The following is a 19,438-nucleotide window of genomic DNA, read 5'->3' on the forward strand; positions in this document are numbered from 1 at the left end:
AAGTCTTATGGCCGTGTTCATGCCAACCACATTGATCTGAATGAAGCTCAAGACCAGCCTGCTACTGTGATGGGTACACTCCTCGTAAATTCAGTACCAGCATCTGTTTTATTCGATACAGGTGCATCGCATTCATTCATGTCAGAAGATTTTGCATGCTTGCACGACATTAAATGTGAGGACATGAATGCTTCACTATTAGTGCACACCCCTGCGGGCCAATGTCGAACCTCCATGATTTGCAACGACGTCCCTGTAGAAATCGAAGGACTGGAATTCCTTGTCTCTCCCATCGTACTGAAGTCCTGTAGCATTGATCTCATTCTGGGAATGGATTGGTTAAAGGCGCATACTGCTTCTATCGTTTGCGCCACCAAGACCGTCCATCTGCTACACCCTTCTGATGAAATAATTAGCTACGATGCTCATCTGGTTCGGAATGTCGAGGCCAGGCTTTATGCCTTAAACGCATTGAACGCTACACCTCTCGAGGGCATTGAAAACATTCCCGTCGTGCGTGAATTCTTAGACGTCTTTCCTGAAGAACTCCCAGGGATTCCCCCTGCTAGAGCTGTCGAATTCATCATCGACTTGAAACCAGGCACCACTCCTATAGCCAAGCGACCCTACAAGATGCCGCCGCATGAACTCCTTGAGCTTAAGGAGGAAATCGATAAATCTCTTCGAAGTGGTTTCATTCGCCCAAGTTGCTCTCCTTGGGGAGCACCTTCTCTCTTTGTCAAGAAGAAAGATGGGACAAACCGATTGGTCCAAGACTACCGTCCTATAAATCAAGCTACCATTCAGAATAAGTATCCTCTTCCTCGGATCAATGATCTGTATGATCAATTGGCTGGATCATCAGTGTTCTCTAAACTCGACTTGAGGTTGGGTTACCACCAGATCCGTGTTCGTGAGGAAGATATCCCCAAGACCGCCTTTGTGACTCGTTATGGTTCATACGAGTACACCGTCATGTCTTTCGGCTTAACCAATGCTCCAGCCACCTTCTCTCGCCTGATGAACTATATATTCATGGATTACCTCGACAAGTTCGTCGTGGTTTATCTGGATGATATTCTGGTATTTTCCAAGAACGAAGAGGAACATGCTGAACATCTTCGCCTCGTGCTGGAAAAGCTACGAGAGTATCAACTTTATGCCAAGTTCTCCAAATGTGAATTCTGGCTTCCCGAAGTAACCTATCTTGGGCATGTCATCTCTAAGGATGGTATTGCCGTCAACCCTGAACGAGTTCAGGCTATTCTCGATTGGACTCCTCCGAAGAACGTTAAGCAAGTCAGAAGTTTTCTCGGTCTCGCCAGCTACTGCCGTCGATTCGTCGAGAACTTCTCCAAGATTGCCAGGCCTCTGACTAACCTATTGCGTAAGGGCGTCAAGTTCCAATGGACAGATAAATGTCAGGAAAGTTTCCAGGCACTCAAGGACAAGTTAACTTCTGCCCCAGTACTAGCTCCTCCTGATACTAAGAAGGACTTCGTCATTTACTGCGACGCTTCCCGTCAAGGACTAGGCTGTGTCCTAATGCAAGAGCGCAAAGTGGTTGCTTATGCCTCTCGGCAATTGCGCCCTCACGAAGAGAACTACCCAGTTCACGACCTCGAACTTGCTGCTGTCATTCATGCGCTAAAACAGTGGCGACATTACCTACTCGGTAATCGCTGCGAGATCTTCACTGACCACCAAAGTCTGAAGTATCTGTTTACTCAGCCAGACCTGAACCTCCGTCAGCAAAGATGGATGGAGACTGTTGCAGACTTTGATTTGGGTATTTCCTATACACCAGGCAAGGCTAATGTAATGGCTGATGCCTTGAGCCGCAAGTCTTACTGCAACCACCTCCAGGTTCACAAAGTCCAGCCCTCACTTGTTGAAGAATTCAGAAAGCTAAACCTCCATATTGTTCCTCCGGGTGCACTCGCTCCCCCTCCTCCGGAGTTCCGCAAGATGAATCTCCGTGTTGTTTCCCAGGGTTCCCTCTATACCCTGGCTGTTGAACCCGATCTCGTGGGCACCATAAAGACAATGCAGGGATTTGACTCTGAAGTCTACAAGATTAAGCAAGACCTCAAAGAAGGAAGTTCCTCATCCTTCACTATTGCTGATGATGGCGCCTTGTACTTCAAAGGCCGCCTAGTGGTGCCGTGTAAGAAGGAAAACCTGAATATGACTCAGGAGGTTATGAAAGAAACTCATGATACGCCTCTATGTATCCATCCTGGTAGTACGAAGATGTATCAAGACATTCGTCAGAGATTCTGGTGGTCTAACATGAAGCAAGACATTGCTTGTTATGTTGCTGAATGTGACGTTTGCCGTTGTATCAAAGCAGAACATCAAAGGCCTGCTGGAACTCTGCAACCTATATCTATTCCTGAATGGAAATGGGACCATGTCGAGATGGACTTCATTACTGGATTCCCCAAATCGCAGAAAGCTAATGATGCTATTCTTGTCGTCATTGACCGACTTTCTAAGGTTGCACATTTTCTGGCGGTCAAAGAAACGATCACTGCTAGTCAGCTTGCAACTCTCTACATGTCCAGAATTGTTTCGCTTCACGGTATTCCACTGGTTATCAGTTCAGACCGTGGCAGTTTATTCACTTCAAGATTCTGGGCGAGTTTCCAAGAAGCTATGGGCACTCATCTGTCTTTCAGCACTGCTTTTCATCCTCAGTCACAAGGGCAAGTTGAACGCGTCAACCAAGTTCTCGAAGACATGCTTCGAGCTTGTGTTATTTCCTTCGGCAAGAAATGGGAGGAATCTCTTCCGTATGCTGAGTTCTCTTATAATAATAGCTATCAAGCTAGTCTGAAGATGGCCCCCTTCGAAGTGTTATATGGACGAAAGTGCCGAACCCCTCTGAACTGGTCAGAAACTGGGGAACGTCCACTCTTTGGTCCGGATATTATCCAACATGCCGAAGATCAAGTCCGCATTATTCGCGAGAATCTCAAGACTGCTCAGTCACGTCAGAAGAGTCAGTATGACCGTCATCATAAAGACATGGTCTATCAACCTGGTGTGACGCCCGGATAATCAAGCTACAGTAACCCTCTAGTAATGATGCCTTGTCACCACTGTTACTGTTGTTAATCTCGCGTTAGATCGAAACCGGTTCGAATTCAAAATTCAAAATCAGGGAAACAATAAAAATTTTCAAACGTTAAAACTAAAATTGTTAAAAATGGGACAACTAAATCCTAGGTAATAATGGTGGAGAAACCACACTTGTATAAAATGCGTAAATACTCAAAAATGAATAAAACAACAGCAAAATTAATTAATTAAATGCCTTTGTATTTTGTAAAATACTAAACTATTTTATTTAGCTGTCCAAATTAATGTGGCAGTGGTATATTTAACATACTACATTTAGGTGTTGTTCTCACATTCTATAAAGTTGAAATAAATTAAAAATTTAATAAAACAGAAAAGAAGAAATAAAAGAAAAGAGAAAATAGAAAACAATAACTAAACTAAAACAAAAAGGAAGAACCCCCTCCCCCTGGGCCGAATGGCCCAGCTGGCCATCGGGCCGCCAGGCCGGCCCAACCGGCGCCCCACTCCCCTCCCCCATATCCCCCACGACCCAAACCCTAACCCCACCCCGTCACCCACTCGCCCCCTCCCCCCAGTCGCTCTCCCCCCTCCTCCCCGATCCAGATCGGATCGAGGGGAACGCCCCCCCCCCCCCCGACGACATCGCCCCCGACGCGAGCGCCGCCCGGATCGACACCACGCCGGCGACCCTCGCCGGATCGCTCCCCCGACGCTCTCCGTCGCCTGCCGCACAGGCCCCTGCGCCCCTCGCCGCCGTCTGGACCCCCCCTCCACACCGTCGCTCCACGCGCGGGGCACCCGCCGCCGCGGGATCGTCCCCGACCTCCTCCCCCCCCGCCTCACCGGACCCCCTCCCCGACGCCGGCGGCCGCCTCCCCGACTCCCTCCTCGCCGGTCGCCTCCAAGCTCCGTCGCGCCCGCCTCCTAGACCCCGCGGACCCCTTGTGAGCCTCGCCTCCTCCCTTTCGCCCCCGTACGCCCGAGTTCCGGGCGACGCAAGCCCCACCTCGCCTCCTGTCGCCGGTGCTCCTGGCCTCCTCGTCGCACGCCCTGGCGACGCCCGCCGTTGCCTGCGGCCGCGGCCATGCCCCTCGCCCCGCCTCGGTCCCCGCTGCTGCGGCTGGCCGCCGCGCTTGACGGCGCCCCACGTTGGCGGCCCCGCTCTGCTGCTGCTGCTTGCTCCCGCGTACTCGCGCGCCCCCTGCCGTGCCCCACCTGCCGCCGTGCTGCTCTGCTCCGCCCCTACCCCGGCCTCCCCCTGCTGCCCACGGCGTGCACGACCGCAGTGGCCGTCGGCGCCCTATGCAGCCACGGGTGCCCAGCTGCGGCCGGTTCGGGCCACTGCCACGTGGACCCGCACCAAAGAAAAAAGAGGAGTTAAAAAAAATATATATATATAAAATAATAATAAATAATAAAAATAATTAATTAATTAACTAATTAATTAACTTAATTAATTCTGATTAACCTAGCTAATTAAGATTAATTAATCTAATGACTAATTAACCTAATTAACTACTGTTAATTAGCTAACAGAGTATGACAGTGGGGCCCACCCCCTATTAACACTAATTAGGTTAATTAAAATGTTTAATTAAAAATGTGTCACTGACCAGCGGGACCCACATGTCAGGGTTGACTCAGTCAACCCCTGTTGACTGCTGACGTCAGCATGACATCATGCTGACGTCATTAATACTTTTTTCGAATTAATTAAATAAATAATTAAATTTCAGAAATTAATAAAATCTTTAGAAAATCATATCTTTTAATCCGTAACTCGGATTAAAATATTTTCAACATGAAAGTTGCTCAGAACGACGAGACGAGTCCGGATACGCAGTCCGTTCGTCCGCCACACCCCTCTAACCTATCGAACCCGCAACTTTCCCCCTCCGGCTCCTCTGCCCGAAAACACGAAACACCGGGAATACTTTCCCGGATGTTTTCCCCCCTTCACCGGTATCACCTACTACCGCGTTAGGGCACACCGAACACCGCGTATTGCCTTGTTATATTTTGTGATGCTTTGTTTGCTCTGTATTCATTATTTCTTCCCCCTCTTCTCTCCGGTAGACTACGAGACCGACGCTGATGCCACCGAGTACGACTACGTCATCGACGACCCCTCCTTGTCTGAGCAACCAGGTAAGCCCCCCCCCCCCCTTGATCACCAGATATCGCCTATTCTCCTCTATACTGCTTGCATTAGAGTAGTGTAGCATGTTACTGCTTTCGTTAATCCTATTCTGATGCATAGCCTGACATTGTCGCTACATCTGTTGATACCTTACCTGCAATCCTAAATGCTTAGTATAGGATGCTAGTTTATCATCATTGGCCCTACATTCTTGTCAGTCTGCCTTGCTATACTATCGGGCCGTGATCACTTGGGAGGTGATCACGGGTATATACTATACATACATACATACTATACAGATGGTGACTAAAGACGGGTCAGCTCATTGAGTACCCGCAAGCGATTCTGACGAGGGGGCTGAAAGGACAGGTGGCTCCATCCAGGTAGTGGTGGGCCTGAGTTCCCGACGGCCCCCGACTGTTACTTTGTGGCGGAGCGACAGGGCAGGTTGAGACCACCTAGGAGACAGGTGGGCCTGGCCCTGTTCGGCGTTCGCGGACACTTAACACGCTTAACGAGATCTTGGTATTTGATCCGAGTCTGGCTACGAGCCTATACGCACTAACCATCTACGTGGGAGTAGTTATGGGTATCCCGACGTCGTGGTATCAGCCGAAGCACTTCAGACGTCAGCGACGGAGCGGCGCGCGCCGAATTGGACTGGAACGCCACTAGGCTAGGTCTGCTTTCGGCCGCCCACGCAACGTGCAGGTGTGCTCAGGGCGATGGGCCCAGACCCCTGCGCGCTTAGGTTTAGACCGGCGTGCTGGCCTCTCTGTTTTGCCTAGGTGGGGCTGCGACGTGTTGATCTTCCGAGGCCGGGCATGACCCAGGAAAGTGTGTCCGGCCAAATGGGATCGAGCGTGTTGGGCTATGTGGTGCACCCCTGCAGGGAAGTTAATCTATTCGAATAGCCGTGATCTTCGGTAACAGGACGACTTGGAGTTGTACCTTGACCATATGACAACTAGAACCGGATACTTAATAAAACACACCCTTCCAAGTTCCACAGACAACCCGGTGATCGCTTTTCTACAGGGCGACGAGAGGAGGATCGCCGGGTAGGTTTATGCTATGCGATGCTACTGGAGATGCTACTTGGAGATACTACTTGGAGGAGTTCAATCTACTCTCTTCTATGTGCTGCGAGACGGAGGCTGCCAGAAGCGTAGTCTTCGATAAGACTAGCTATCCCCCTCTTATTCTGGCATTCTGCAGTTCAGTCCACTGATATGGCCCCCTTACACATACACCCATGCATATGTAGTTTAGTTCCTTGCTTGCGAGTACTTTGGATGAGTACTCACGGTTGCTTTCTCCCCCCTTTTTCCCCCTTTCCTTTCTTTCTGGTTGTCGCAACCAGATGCTGGAGCCCTGGAGCCAGACACCAACGTCGACGACGACTACTATCCCGGAGGTGCCTACTACTACGTGCTGCCCGCTGATGACGACCTGGAGAAGTTTAGGAGGATCCCAGGCAGGAGGCCTGCGCCTCTTTCGATCTGTATCCCAGTTTGTGCTAGCCTTCTTAAGGCAACTTGTTTAACTTATGTCTGTACTCAGATATTGTTGCTTCCGCTGACTCGTCTATGATCGAGCATTTGTATTCGAGCCCTCGAGGCCCCTGGCTTGTATTATGATGCTTGTATGACTTATTTTATTTGTAGAGTTGTGTTGTGATATCTTCCCGTGAGTCCCTGATCTTGATCGTACACATTTGCGTGCATGATTAGTGTACGATTGAATCGGGGGCGTCACAAGTTGGTATCAGAGCCGACTGCCTGTAGGAATCCCCCTTCCAACTCCTTGGCCGAAGTCGAGTCTAGTCATTACAAAACTTTTACTAACTTGGCTGTGTGCCTTACGGGCCCACGTCGCCATTGGGTGGTAGTAGGATCTTTTATTCCTCGGCCTATGCTCTGGGACTCTGACATCTCTTCTATTCGGGTTAAACGATTTTTACTAAAATCTGACTTTAGGTTCTCGAAAATACTTTCTCCCGGAGAGCCCCTTCAATCCAGGTGATCGCCGGCTACACCAGAAGATTTCGAAGTTACTCGCCGAAACTCTTTTGAGACTTTGTGCCCGTTGCCTTTGCAATTCCCTACCATCGAAATATCCCTATGGATAAATACATACACTTGACGTTCTTACTTTTATTCCCAGTTGATCTTGTTATTACAAGATACCCCGAAATTCTCTCTATTGATCCGAGAATATCTTGTGCCTACTGTCTTGCAATTCCTTGTCACCTGAATACCCCTATGGATAATTCTCGCACTTGTCGAGTATCCGCTTATCCCCAGTTGTTCATGTGTTTCACAAAAGTCTTCAAAATAATATTCGATCTTCCGAAAATCCTCTGGAGCCTTTGGCTCTTGAAATTCTTGCTTGCTTGCATTATGGTTAATCCCATAAGTCTCGTAGTCTTAATGACATTCCTTGTCATTATCATTTTGAGCATGTTGACTCAATATGTTTGCGAATACCCGCAAACATCATTGATCCTTATAAATTACCTTTCCGGCTGAGCTGCCATTCTTTTAACTGGAATTGGTTCTCGACCAATCCAATTGTCGTTGATTGTACCCTAAGGCTATTCAACTTATCCATCCCTAATCAGAGCATTGCTTCTGATCCCTTGATTTGGAAATCATAATTCCTTTGCAATTGACAATTGAGTTAGTTAGTTGTTTCTATAATTTGATCTCCTTGCACTCTTCTTCCTCTAGTTGAGTACCGATGCTCACGTCAGATCCATTGTGGACCATCAGGCCCATTGTTGGATTTTATCCGTCAGCATCCTTCATATTCAATAACCTTGTGAGCCTTCCCTTGGATACATAATGCCCTTGGTAATTGTATCATCTACTTTCTCAACCTTGCTCTACTTTCGAGCTTGTGTTATTTACTCTTGAAACTTGTGGTATACGTTTCTAAGAAGCCCCTGTGGGTTGAACATATGCCTTCTCTAAACCGTGTGAACCCGAAAGTTTTCACGAGTCGTACTCTTCTGGTATTTTGCCAAATAAAATTTCAAAACTACAACTTCATTGAGCGCGAGAAGTGAATGAAAGGTTGTGCATTGGAGAAGTGGGAGTCGACCTTGAACTTTGTGTTCATGCCCATGGACACGATGTAGATCCTGTCATAGAAGCTTCTTGTAAATATAACTATTTCAATTGAATTCATGATGAGAAATACCATCCTTGCCCCTCGATGATTCCTGTTCTCATCGACCACTTTATTGCCTTCCGTTCAACACAACTTGTTCGCGTTTTGTGTAAACCTTGAGATCACTGCTACCCAGCAGTTGATCTTCCTTACCTCGGAAGTATTACCATCACTTTTTGTCAAGAATGTGGTGAGAATTTCACCACCTCTTAATAATTCTTGATATCTTAATACTTCTTGCCATCTTCGTTCATTCCTTGGTCCCCGTATTGTTTTCAACCGGAATACCGACAATGGAGCTATGACGTGTGAATTCAAAACTTCTAGCAACCCTATTGCTTTGAAGTGAATGGGCGATAGTTCATTCTAAGTCCTTCGCTAATTGAATCACCATTCTAACATTGGTCGTGCAACCCAACCCGTACTTCGGGCGCACCCTTCAACCAATGTTTATTTGTGTATGTTTTCCTCGAGCATACTTCCTTATATCAGTTGATCTGACAAATGTTATCTCCTTGTTCACTTAATGGTGGAAATCCATCTTTTGGGAATCTCGGTGAATTGCCGTTGAGTTCACCAGACACCTCCTTGTCCTCTCCCTAGTTTAATGGTGAACTATTGCTTCAGAAACCCGCTCCCATAGTTCATTTCCCGAGAAGCTTGCAATGCCATTTCAACGATTTGTGTTGCGCCTTTTCTTCTCGGACATCCTGAGTCTCAGGTATCCTGACACCAATCGGATCTGAATCTCGGTCAGATATGATGGTTGAGACAACTTTCCAAGAGTTATGACATTGATCCTTTGATGACCCGGTAACATGATGTCATGCCTAGTACCCCCCCCCCCCCGGCTGGAGGACCTATCATTATAGATTCCTTCTCAGCAAGGCTATCCATTCACCCATGAGGAAATTGTAAGACTTATTCTACAAGTTATTCCTGATGGATCCTTCGTGTTTCCAGAGTCTGATCTTCACTTGAAGACCATGTCAATGCTATCTCGAAGCATGTCTATGGTACTCCAATTTTCAACAAGAACATTTGAAACCCAATGTTAAATGTTTCCTGCCCAATTATCCAAACACCGTTGAATGGGTAATGTCATGAAAATTTCTCTTCCCTTTCCTAAAGGGGTTTTCTACGCTATATCCCGTCATGAATATCATGCGTTGCTTGCCCTTGGGAAGGATATACCCCCGAAATATGTGTTTAAACACATTTTTCCTTTCCATTGTTCTGTTTAAACATAATAATCACTTTTCCTTTCCATTGGTTGGTTTAACCTTTCTTGAGGTCTATATAATCTAAGCAGTATTATTCTCCTGCTTATGTAAACACCTCGGTGTACAACTCTGTCAGTAAGACCCTGTTACTATTGTTGATGGCATTTCAGTAACCACCGATGGACGAGAACTTTGCCTATTGGTCCGCCTCGTTTCAACGAGCAGGAAAATGGTTCTCTTCGTCCCTCGCCCTTGGTACCAACATTGTTGCCGACATAACGGACCTGCTACTCTCTGACCAAGCTGAACGCCGCACACGTCAGAAGGCGATCAAGTTCTTCAAGGTCCAGTGGTCGAATCACTCTGAAGACGAAGCCACCTGGGAACGCGAGGATCGCCTGCGTGATGAATACCCCGCACTGTTTCCTTCTACCTCCTAAAATCTCGGGACGAGATTTCTTGTAGTGGAGGAGATTTGTAACGCCCCGATAATCTTGCTACAGTAATCCCACGCTAATCATGGCACGTCATCCCGATTACTGTTGCTATCCTCGCAATAATTCGAAACCGTTCAAATTCAAAATTCAAATTGATGAAAACAATAAAAGTTTTCAAAATTTAAAATAAAATTGTTCGGTGGTTGACGAATATTACAAAGGTAATTATAGTGCAACAGACATATTTTTATAAAATGGCTAAATGGATTAAATGATTTAAGCAGAAAAGAAAAAAAATAAAAGAAAATACAAAAGGAAAGAAAAACAGAAAACCAAAAGGAAAAAAAAGAGGGAAGCCCCCCCTGCTGGACCGCGGCCCAGCTGGCCATCGGGCCAACCAGGCCGGCCCAGGTCGGCCCCCCCCACTCCTGTCCCTTATCCACCCCCCCACTCCCCACAGACAGCCTCCCCCACTCCCCCCGAAATATCCTCCCTCCCCCCGATCTGGATCGGGAGGAGATCGCCGCCACCCGCCGGACCGCCCCGTCGCCGCCGAACGCCTCCCCGCCCTCCTCCTCGCCGGTCGTCCCCGGCCACCCCCGAGCACGCTGCCTAGACCCTACGCGCCTCCCCCCACCGTGAGCATCGCCCCGCTCCTCCCCCTCTGCTCCCGTCGCCGGATCCGGCCGCGCCCGCGTACCCCCCTCCCCTCGCGCCTCCTCCGCTTGGCCGGGGCCTCTTCCCCCCTCCCCCCGCCGCGCCAGGCCGTTCCGCCCCCGGCCCTCCCTCTCTCTTCCTCGCCCGCGACCGCGCGAGCCCCGCCGTGGCCGCGCACGCCGGCCCGCCGCTCGGAGGCCTCCCCTCCCTCACCGGACCTCCCACACGGAGCTCCTCCTCGCCTCGGCACCGCTCGGGTAGCCCCGTGCCGGCCGTGCCCCTTATCGCCACCACCGAGCCATGGCCCCGGCGAGCACGCCCGCGCCCGCGGGCCGCCGTCGCCGCCACGCCGGGTTGTGCGCTGCCGCACCCCGCGCCTCCCTCTCGTCCCGCCCTTGGCCGCGCCTGCGTGCCGTTGCTTACCCCCGGCAGCCCCTGCTCGTCGCGCCTACGCGTCCCGCACGCTCGCGCGAGGCCGCACCCGCTCGCACCTCGCCCCCGCGTCGTCTGCCACCCCGCAAGCGCTCGCCGGCTTCCCCGTCGCCGGCGACCTCGCCGCGCCCCAGGGGCCTTCTCCCTGTCGCGCCTGGATGGGGCCTCGGGCATGAACGCTCGCACCCGCGAGCCCCTGTGCCCGGTAACCGCACGACCGCACCCGGTTTGGCCCTTGGGCCACTGCCCAGTGGCCCCCATGCCCCTGTTAAAAAAAAGAAAAAGAATTAAAAAAAAGAATTAAAATAATAATTAATTAATTAATTAATTAATTGACTAAATTAATTAAGTTAATTAATCCTACTTAATTAATCTAATTAACCTGTTAGTCTAATTAAACAGTAATTAGTTTAGCCTAAACCCTAGTTACCTAAATAGAGTATGACAGGTGGGTCCCACGGGACCCACATGTCAGGTTGACCAAGTCAACCCTGCTGACTGCTGACGTTAGCATGACATCATGCTGACGTCATAAATCCATTTTCCGAATTAATTAAATAATTAAATAAATTCCAGAAATTAATAAAATCTTTAGAAAATCATATCTTTTAATCCGTAACTCGGATTAAAATATTTTCAACATGAAAGTTGCTCAGAACGACGGGACGAATTCGGATACGCAGTCTGTTCGTCCGCCACACCCCCCTAACCTATCGAACCCGGAACTTTCCCCCTCCGGCTCCTTTGCCCGAAAACACGAAACACCGGGAATACTTTCCCGGATGATTCCCCCCTTAACCAGTACCACCTCATACCACGTTAGGGCACGCCTAGCATCGCTTCTTGACATGTCATGCATCGATATGCATCTGTTTACTTGGTATTCATTGTTTCTTCCCCCTCTTCTCTCCGGTAGACTACGAGACCGACGCTGCTGCTGCCCAGTTCGACTACGGAGTTGACGACCCCTCTCTCTTGCCAGAGCAACCAGGCAAGCCCCCCCCACCTTGATCACCAGATATCGCCTATTCTTTTCTATACTGCTTGCATTAGAGTAGTGTAGCATGTTACTGCTTTCCGTTGATCCTATTCTGATGCATAGCCTGACATTGTTGCTACACCTGTTGATACCTTACCTGCAATCCTAAATGCTTAGTATAGGATGCTAGTTTATCATCATTGGCCCTACATTCTTGTCAGTCTGCCTTGCTATACTATTGGGCCGTGATCACTCGAAGGTGATCACGGGTATATACTGTACATACATACATACTATACAGATGGTGACTAAAGTCGGGTCAGCTCGAAGAGTACCCGCGAGTGATTCACGGATTGGGGGCTGAAAGGACCTTTGTCCCGACGGCCCTCTGTGTGGATCTTTGTGGCGGAGCGACAGGGCAGGTTGAGACCGCCTAGGAGAGAGGTGGGCCTGGCCCTGTTCGGCGTTCACGGACACTTAACACACTTAACGAGATCTTGGTATTTGATCTGAGTTGGCTATGAGCCTATACGCACTAACCATCTACGTGGGAGTAGTTATGGGTATCCCGACGTCGTGGTATCAGCCGAAGCACTTCAGACGTCAGCGACGGAGCGGCGCGCGCCGAATTGGACTGGAACGCCACTAGGCTAGGTCTGCTTTCGGCCGCCCACGCAACGTGCAGGTGTGCTCAGGGCGATGGGCCCAGACCCCTGCGCGCTTAGGTTTAGACCGGCGTGCTGGCCTCTCTGTTTTGCCTAGGTGGGGCTGCGACGTGTTGATCTTCCGAGGCCAGGCATGACCCAGGAAAGTGTGTCCGGCCAAATGGGATCAAGCGTGTTGGGTTATGTGGTGCACCCCTGCAGGGAAGTTAATCTATTCGAATAGCCGTGATCTTTGGTAACAGGACGACTTGGAGTTGTACCTTGACCTTATGACAACTAGAACCGGATACTTAATAAAACACACCCTTCCAAGTGCCAGATACAACCGGTGGTCGCTCTACCTCAGGGTTATGAGGAGGGGATCGCCGGGTAGGATTATGCTATGAGATGCTATTTGGAGATGCTACTTGGAGGACTTCAATCTACTCTCTTTTACTTGATGCAAGACGGTGGCTGCGAGAAGCGTAGTCTTCGACAGGATTAGCTATCCCCCCTCTTATTCTGGCATTCTGCAGTTCAGTCCACTGATATGGCCTCCTTACACATATACCCATGCATATGTAGTGTAGTTCCTTGCTTGCGAGTACTTTGGATGAGTACTCACGGTTGCTTTCTCCCCCCTTTTTCCCCTTTCCCTTCTTTCTGGTTGTCGCAACCAGATGTTGGAGTCCAGGAGCCAGACGCCACCGTCGACGACGACCCCTACTTCACTGGAGGTGCCTACTACTACGTGTTGCCCGCTGATGACGACCTGGAGTAGTTTAGGAGGATCCCAGGCAGGAGGCCTGCGCCTCTTTCGATCTGTATCCCAGTTTGTGCTAGCCTTCTTAAGGCAAACTTGTTTAACTTATGTCTGTACTCAGATATTGTTGCTTCCGCTGACTCGTCTATGATCGAGCACTTGTATTCGAGCCCTCGAGGCCCCTGGCTTGTATTATGATGCTTGTATGACTTATTTTATTTGTAGAGTTGTGTTGTGATATCTTCCCGTGAGTCCCTGATCTTGATCGTACACATTTGCGTGCATGATTAGTGTACGATTGAATCGGGGGCGTCACAGAATCTCTAAAAAGACCTATATTATGGGATGGAGGGAGTATATCCAAGGGTTAGCAACATATAGAAGTTTAGATAGAATGGCTGAACACGTTGACAACCTGAGATTGATAGATTAAGCAAGGTTTTTGTGAGGGGAAATTATTTGTATACCTCGGAGAAGCTGCTGCAGTATAATTTCAATTTGGGTAAATGGGAAACAAATTCAGTTTCTGTTGGGCTGTAATTCTTGTGGCACTTTATGATAAGATGAACAACCTCTTGTCTGGTGCCACCTCTAAAACAAAAACAGTTATGCAATTAGTCCAGGGCGTTTCTGCAGGGGTGAGTTGGGTAAGAAATCACATGAACTCAACAGAACTTGAAGATTTCCCACGCTCAAGTGCTCACTGTCGATTGACACTATGATAAGACCTGACAACGGCTGCTCTGAAAATGTAAGCACATTCAGTTGCCTCCTAGTCATTTTCAGTCCTAAACTACAAAAGGAAACAAGAATAAGATTGCACTCAAGTTTGACAACTTCAGGTTCAGATTTCTTGAAAGCTATTGATCATCTTCTATTGCCATCCACATATAAACAAGTTATTAGATGTAGATTAAACTTGGTGCAAACAAAGGAACCTGTCCAGCAGCATACCTCTCACCGGGTGCTCGAGCGAGGTTGGATCTGACAGCAGCACTCCCAAGGACTCCAGATGCTGTGTAGGAAAAATCAGGTACTGGCTCCCGTGGTGTGGTGCCACAACCAGCCTGAGGTAGAGCTCGTCGTCGTCATGAGAGAAGACAGGAAAAGGAGAGGGCGACCGAGGACTGAGGCACGAGGAGCTGCGAGCCAAAGGGAAGGATAGCGGTGGCAGCGGAACGTGTGTCGTGGGCGAGAGAGGAGAGATCGGGAGTGGGAGTCTAACGAGAGAGGCGAGAGGTCGAGGTCGTCGTAAAGAAACGAGAGGACTTTGATTTTGTTTTGGGAATAGCGGCCCGTGCATATTAAGCCCAGGAGCAGCCCACGCATGAGTATTGGACGACCTCCAATTTTGTTTAGGGAGCATCTGCCCAGCATGTGTAGCGCTCTCAGTAGGATTGAAGTTGCATCCAACTGCTAGAAATGCTGAGAATTGTAGATCCGATGGTCAACACGCTGATGGCCTGAGAAGGCTCGATTAGTGTTCAGTTTTAATGTATCTAAATATGCGATGTTTGCTGTGAAGTGTGTTGCATTTGGGTGATAAGGTCATCATATTTAAAAGCGGTGAGCAGAGTAATTACGTGTACACAAAATCAAACAGCCGTGGTTCACATGTGCTCACCCCCTGAAACATGAATACAGGCCACCAAACAACATTCCTAAGTCCACTAATGCAATGCAGGCTACCAAACCATATGAATAACATGATTTGTCCTGCATTAGCTTAGTGCATGTAAGGTGCCAAAAAACAGTGCATGTAACCAAACACGGTCTAGAATGCCTAGAATATGTATGCACCGTTGCAACGCACCTACAATTAGCAATAGTAAAGACTATTCTTTTTAGGCAAAGTAAAAATAAATAGAGAAGGACATTGAATTCGCCGGAAAGCCCAGACATGAGTACAGAGTTTTTCGAGAAGGCCCGGACATGATGAGTCACCCAACAGAAAAAAGCCCACCACACAACAGCAGTGCCTCATTCGTCGGGATCACCAGGCCCACAGCTTAGCCCAAAAGCCCAAACGAGCCATCAAAACCCTAAACACCATCTCCACGCCTCTCCCTCCGCTCCCTATATAGCGTCCCATCCACGCGCCGCCACTCTCCTTCCCGAGCCGGAGGCGGACGAGGTAAGAAGCAGCAGCCGCAGCGCGACCCCGCGAGAAACCCTACCGCCGCCGCCGCAGAAGCAGCCATGGTGAGCCTCCCAGCCACCGCTCCCCATCCAGATCCTTCAGTGTTTTCTCTAGGCCGCGTGCGCTAACGCTGCTGCGCTGCTCAGGGTATCGACCTCGTTGCCGGCGGGAGGAACAAGAGGACCAAGCGCGTCGCGCCCAAGTCCGACGATGTCTACCTCAAGCTCCTCGTCAAGGTATCCACGCGCGAACCCCACGCTTACGTCATCCGATGATCCACTTCCCTGTTTAAGATGTCATCCGCACGGCATGTTTCGTGATTCGATTAGCTCTAGACGCGTCTGTGATTGTTAGTTTAGCTGTATTTCCATCTACCTAGGCTGGCCGCCATTTCTCGTTGGATGCAGCGCTGTATAGTCTAGTGTTCCATAAGACCAGATCGGCTTTTTTGTATGTGTCGTGTGCTTCTGGATTGTGATTGTATTGTTGCTCTCTGGAGTGCAGCTCTACCGTTTCCTGGTGAGGAGGACCAAGAGCAAGTTCAACGCCGTCATCCTCAAGAGGCTCTTCATGAGCAAGACCAACCGCCCGCCGCTCTCCATGCGCCGCCTCTCCAACTTCATGAAGGGAAAGGTATGCGCACCCATACTTTGCCTAGAGACATTACCGTCTTTTGCTTGTAATCTAGTGGTAAGGTTCCCAATGATGCATTAACCATGCTAATACTTATACCATCTGACGAGCAATATATTATTAATGAGGGAACCATCTACTTAGTGCTGCTTTTTTGACTTCCAAAAACACAATTCTTAATTTTATTTCCCCCCTGTTTAAATTTGTGCATTTCCTCCAACTTAATGCACAAATTTAGTTTCTCACATGGTGGGTATGATGCAAACCATCTAGTCTATGAAACCAACTTAATGCCCATCAGTCTAGGTCTATATAGTGTTCTGCTTTTGGTAACCCAACCTACTGTTGCTCATATTTAAACTGTATATTGACAGGAGGAGAAGAACATTGCTGTGGTTGTTGGTACAATCACAGATGACATGCGGATCCAAGAGGTCCCAGCAATGAAGGTTACCGCTCTGAGGTTCACAGAGACAGCGAGGGCAAGGATTGTCAATGCTGGTGGGGAGTGCCTCACTTTTGACCAGCTTGCACTCCGTGCTCCAACTGGGGAGAACACGGTAATCTTTTAGTCTCCCTGATCTTTTGATTTGTATATGCACTTGCCATTGCTATGGTTAGCTCTTTTAACTATATTATAAGCTCTTAGGAAGTGATGCCATTATATTATGTTTATGGATTTGCTGTGGCTGTATTGATCAAGTGTTCTGTAGAGTACCATTATATTATTACCCTGCTCATCAGTTATCAATTTTCTTCAGAGAGGCTAAATTGTTACACTGATGTTTACGATTGAGTGTGATGGTGATAGTGAACTTGTCTGCCATTCCTGGAACTTCATTTGTATTTGAATGTATTCTTTTGGTTTTGATCTTTTTGAGGTTCCCAGTGATGCTTTAACCATGCTAATACTGAAATTATCTGACGAGCAATATATTTTTACTGAGGGAACCATTTACCTAGTTCTGCTGTTTTGACTTCCAGAAACATTGAATTTTTCATTTTATTTGTTCCCTTTTCAAATTTGTGCAATTGCATCCTGTTCTGAATTTTGCGATGATGATACACTTTACCCAGCTCATTATGAGACTTCCCTCTGTGGGTTGTCGTGATATGTACTTTTTTCCATTGTATCTGAGCTCTTGACATGTTGGCATAAGGTATTACTCTCATTGTAAATGTTTTTTGACTTTCAATGATGATACACTATAATCCCAGCTCTATGAGTACTTCCCTCTGTGGGTTGTCTGATCTCAACTAAACGTTATAGTTCTATCTGAGCAAACTACCTGTTGTTTACCTTTTTACTTCAGAACAGTAACTAATTTGTTTCTATTATTTTTGCTTATGCAAATGTTTAGTGCTAGCATTTTGTCTTGATTATTTTTGCAATGATGATACTATTACCCAGCTCATTATGAGACCTCCCTTTGTGGGTAGTCGTGATATGAACTTCTCTTTTGTATCTGAGCATTCTCAAAATTCTTTTTTATGATCTCTTCATTGCATTTCATTATTGCCTATTGTTTTGACTTGCAATGATGATACACTATAATCCCAGCTCTATGAATACTTCCCTCTGTGGGTTGTTTGATCTCATCTCAATTAAACGTTATAGTTCTATCTGAGCATACTATCTGCTATTTTCTGCTTTACTTGAAAAGGGCATCGAATTCTTTTTGTATTCTTTCTTATGCAAATGTTTAGTGCTAGCATTTTGTCTTGATTATTTTTGCAATGATGATACTATTACCCAGCTCATTATGAAACTTCCCTTTGTGGGGAGTCATGATATGAACTTCTCTTTTGTATCTGAGCCCACTCACATTTTTCTAATTATTATTTCATTACAACCTATTATCTTTGGCAAAATAAGCACAGCTAGATTGTTACTACTGCAGGGATGATACACTATAATCCCAGCTCTATGAAAACTTCCCTCTGTTGGTCCTTTGTGATATGAATCAAGCGTTATAGTTATATCTGAGCAGACTAGTTTGAGAACATGATCACCCCCGCTATTTAATAACTGGAGTTGTGGGGAATTTGTGATATGAACACATCACCTCCATTCAGCTATTTTTCTTGTTAGTGCTTCCAGTTGTGGGGAATTCAGTCTTATGTTTGCAAATGTGTGCATCTGCAGATCCTGTTGAGGGGACCCAAGAATGCCCGTGAGGCGGTGAGGCACTTCGGCAAGGCGCCTGGTGTGCCGCACAGCCACACCAAGCCCTATGTGCGCTCCAAGGGTAGGAAGTTTGAGAAGGCTCGTGGTAGGAGGAACAGCCGTGGCTTCAAGGTTTAAGTCGCCCTTTCTGTGTAGTCGCTGTTTGCGGGGAGCGACTGGTGTTCTGTTTGAGCAATTGACAGTAATTAGTAAAGTACTTTGTACTGAGAGTAGCACAATCTATCGCCCCCGTGTTCGGATGATATTTTGGAAGATCCTTATCGCTGTCATCTGTTTTGAATTTTTGAGCTTGAAGACCATGTTTTGTTGCTTTTCTGTTGACAATGTCCACTGGTGAATGTGTCTATGTGCGCTCCAGTTTGCAGTATCATTGTGTTAACTTTGTACCCATCTGTTGCTTAGCAACATATAATTCTGTAGGGCATTTAAACTTGTTAAATGCAACTTGATTCTGAGAAATGCTAATGAACTGTGATGAACTAGACCGCCCTCTCAAACTTCATAATGAACTGTGATGAACTAGACCGCCCTCTCAAACTTCACTTCAAATTTGTGGATTTAAGTTTCTATGTGCCGATTCCTTTCATTAAACTTGTGCTGTTCTCTTTGCTATTTCTCCTAACCATTTCCATACATGAAGCTTGTCTCGTATGTTTTACAAACAATTTAAACTTTTGAATGACATGTAAATCATTGGGCTGACATTTTAAATACATAAAATTGAATAACATTCAAATACAAACCACCTGCCAGTTCAAAGAAAATCATCAGCTAGCGTCAAAAGTCACCACGTGCGTTCATCAAAAGCCACCCGATCCCACATAGCACCTCACCGCCACTACAACCAGGGTACACAGAGGGTGGCAACCGGCGATCCAACATCTTGTCCATGAGTGATCTTCAATACTCCCTCCATTCCAAAATATAGTGCGCCCACGCTT

The 19,438-nt window shown here is 47.6% G+C and overlaps 1 protein-coding gene and 4 non-coding genes across 5 annotated transcripts; all 5 read left to right on the plus strand.

Moving 5' to 3' along the window:
- Window positions 1-15,579: 15,579 nt before the first annotated feature.
- LOC123191740 (60S ribosomal protein L18-2) lies at window positions 15,580-18,812 on the plus strand. Its single transcript, XM_044604367.1, has 5 exons — window positions 15,580-15,738; window positions 15,823-15,912; window positions 16,181-16,309; window positions 16,684-16,869; window positions 18,456-18,812. Exons 1-5 carry the CDS (start codon window positions 15,736-15,738, stop codon window positions 18,612-18,614), a joined length of 567 nt encoding a protein of 188 aa, XP_044460302.1. The 5' UTR covers window positions 15,580-15,735; the 3' UTR covers window positions 18,615-18,812.
- Window positions 16,372-16,443, plus strand: LOC123073331 (small nucleolar RNA snoR53Y). The gene has a single exon (XR_006435661.1). It is a non-coding gene; the product is annotated as a small nucleolar RNA snoR53Y (small nucleolar RNA).
- On the plus strand, window positions 17,191-17,262 carry LOC123073309 (small nucleolar RNA snoR53Y). Its single transcript, XR_006435659.1, has one exon. It is a non-coding gene; the product is annotated as a small nucleolar RNA snoR53Y (small nucleolar RNA).
- LOC123072354 (small nucleolar RNA SNORD29) lies at window positions 17,696-17,784 on the plus strand. The gene has a single exon (XR_006435058.1). It is a non-coding gene; the product is annotated as a small nucleolar RNA SNORD29 (small nucleolar RNA).
- Window positions 18,042-18,130, plus strand: LOC123072360 (small nucleolar RNA SNORD29). The gene has a single exon (XR_006435064.1). It is a non-coding gene; the product is annotated as a small nucleolar RNA SNORD29 (small nucleolar RNA).
- Window positions 18,813-19,438: the final 626 nt, after the last annotated feature.

Source organism: Triticum aestivum, chromosome 1A (assembly GCF_018294505.1).
Source record: "Triticum aestivum cultivar Chinese Spring chromosome 1A, IWGSC CS RefSeq v2.1, whole genome shotgun sequence".
Taxonomy (NCBI): domain Eukaryota; kingdom Viridiplantae; phylum Streptophyta; class Magnoliopsida; order Poales; family Poaceae; genus Triticum; species Triticum aestivum.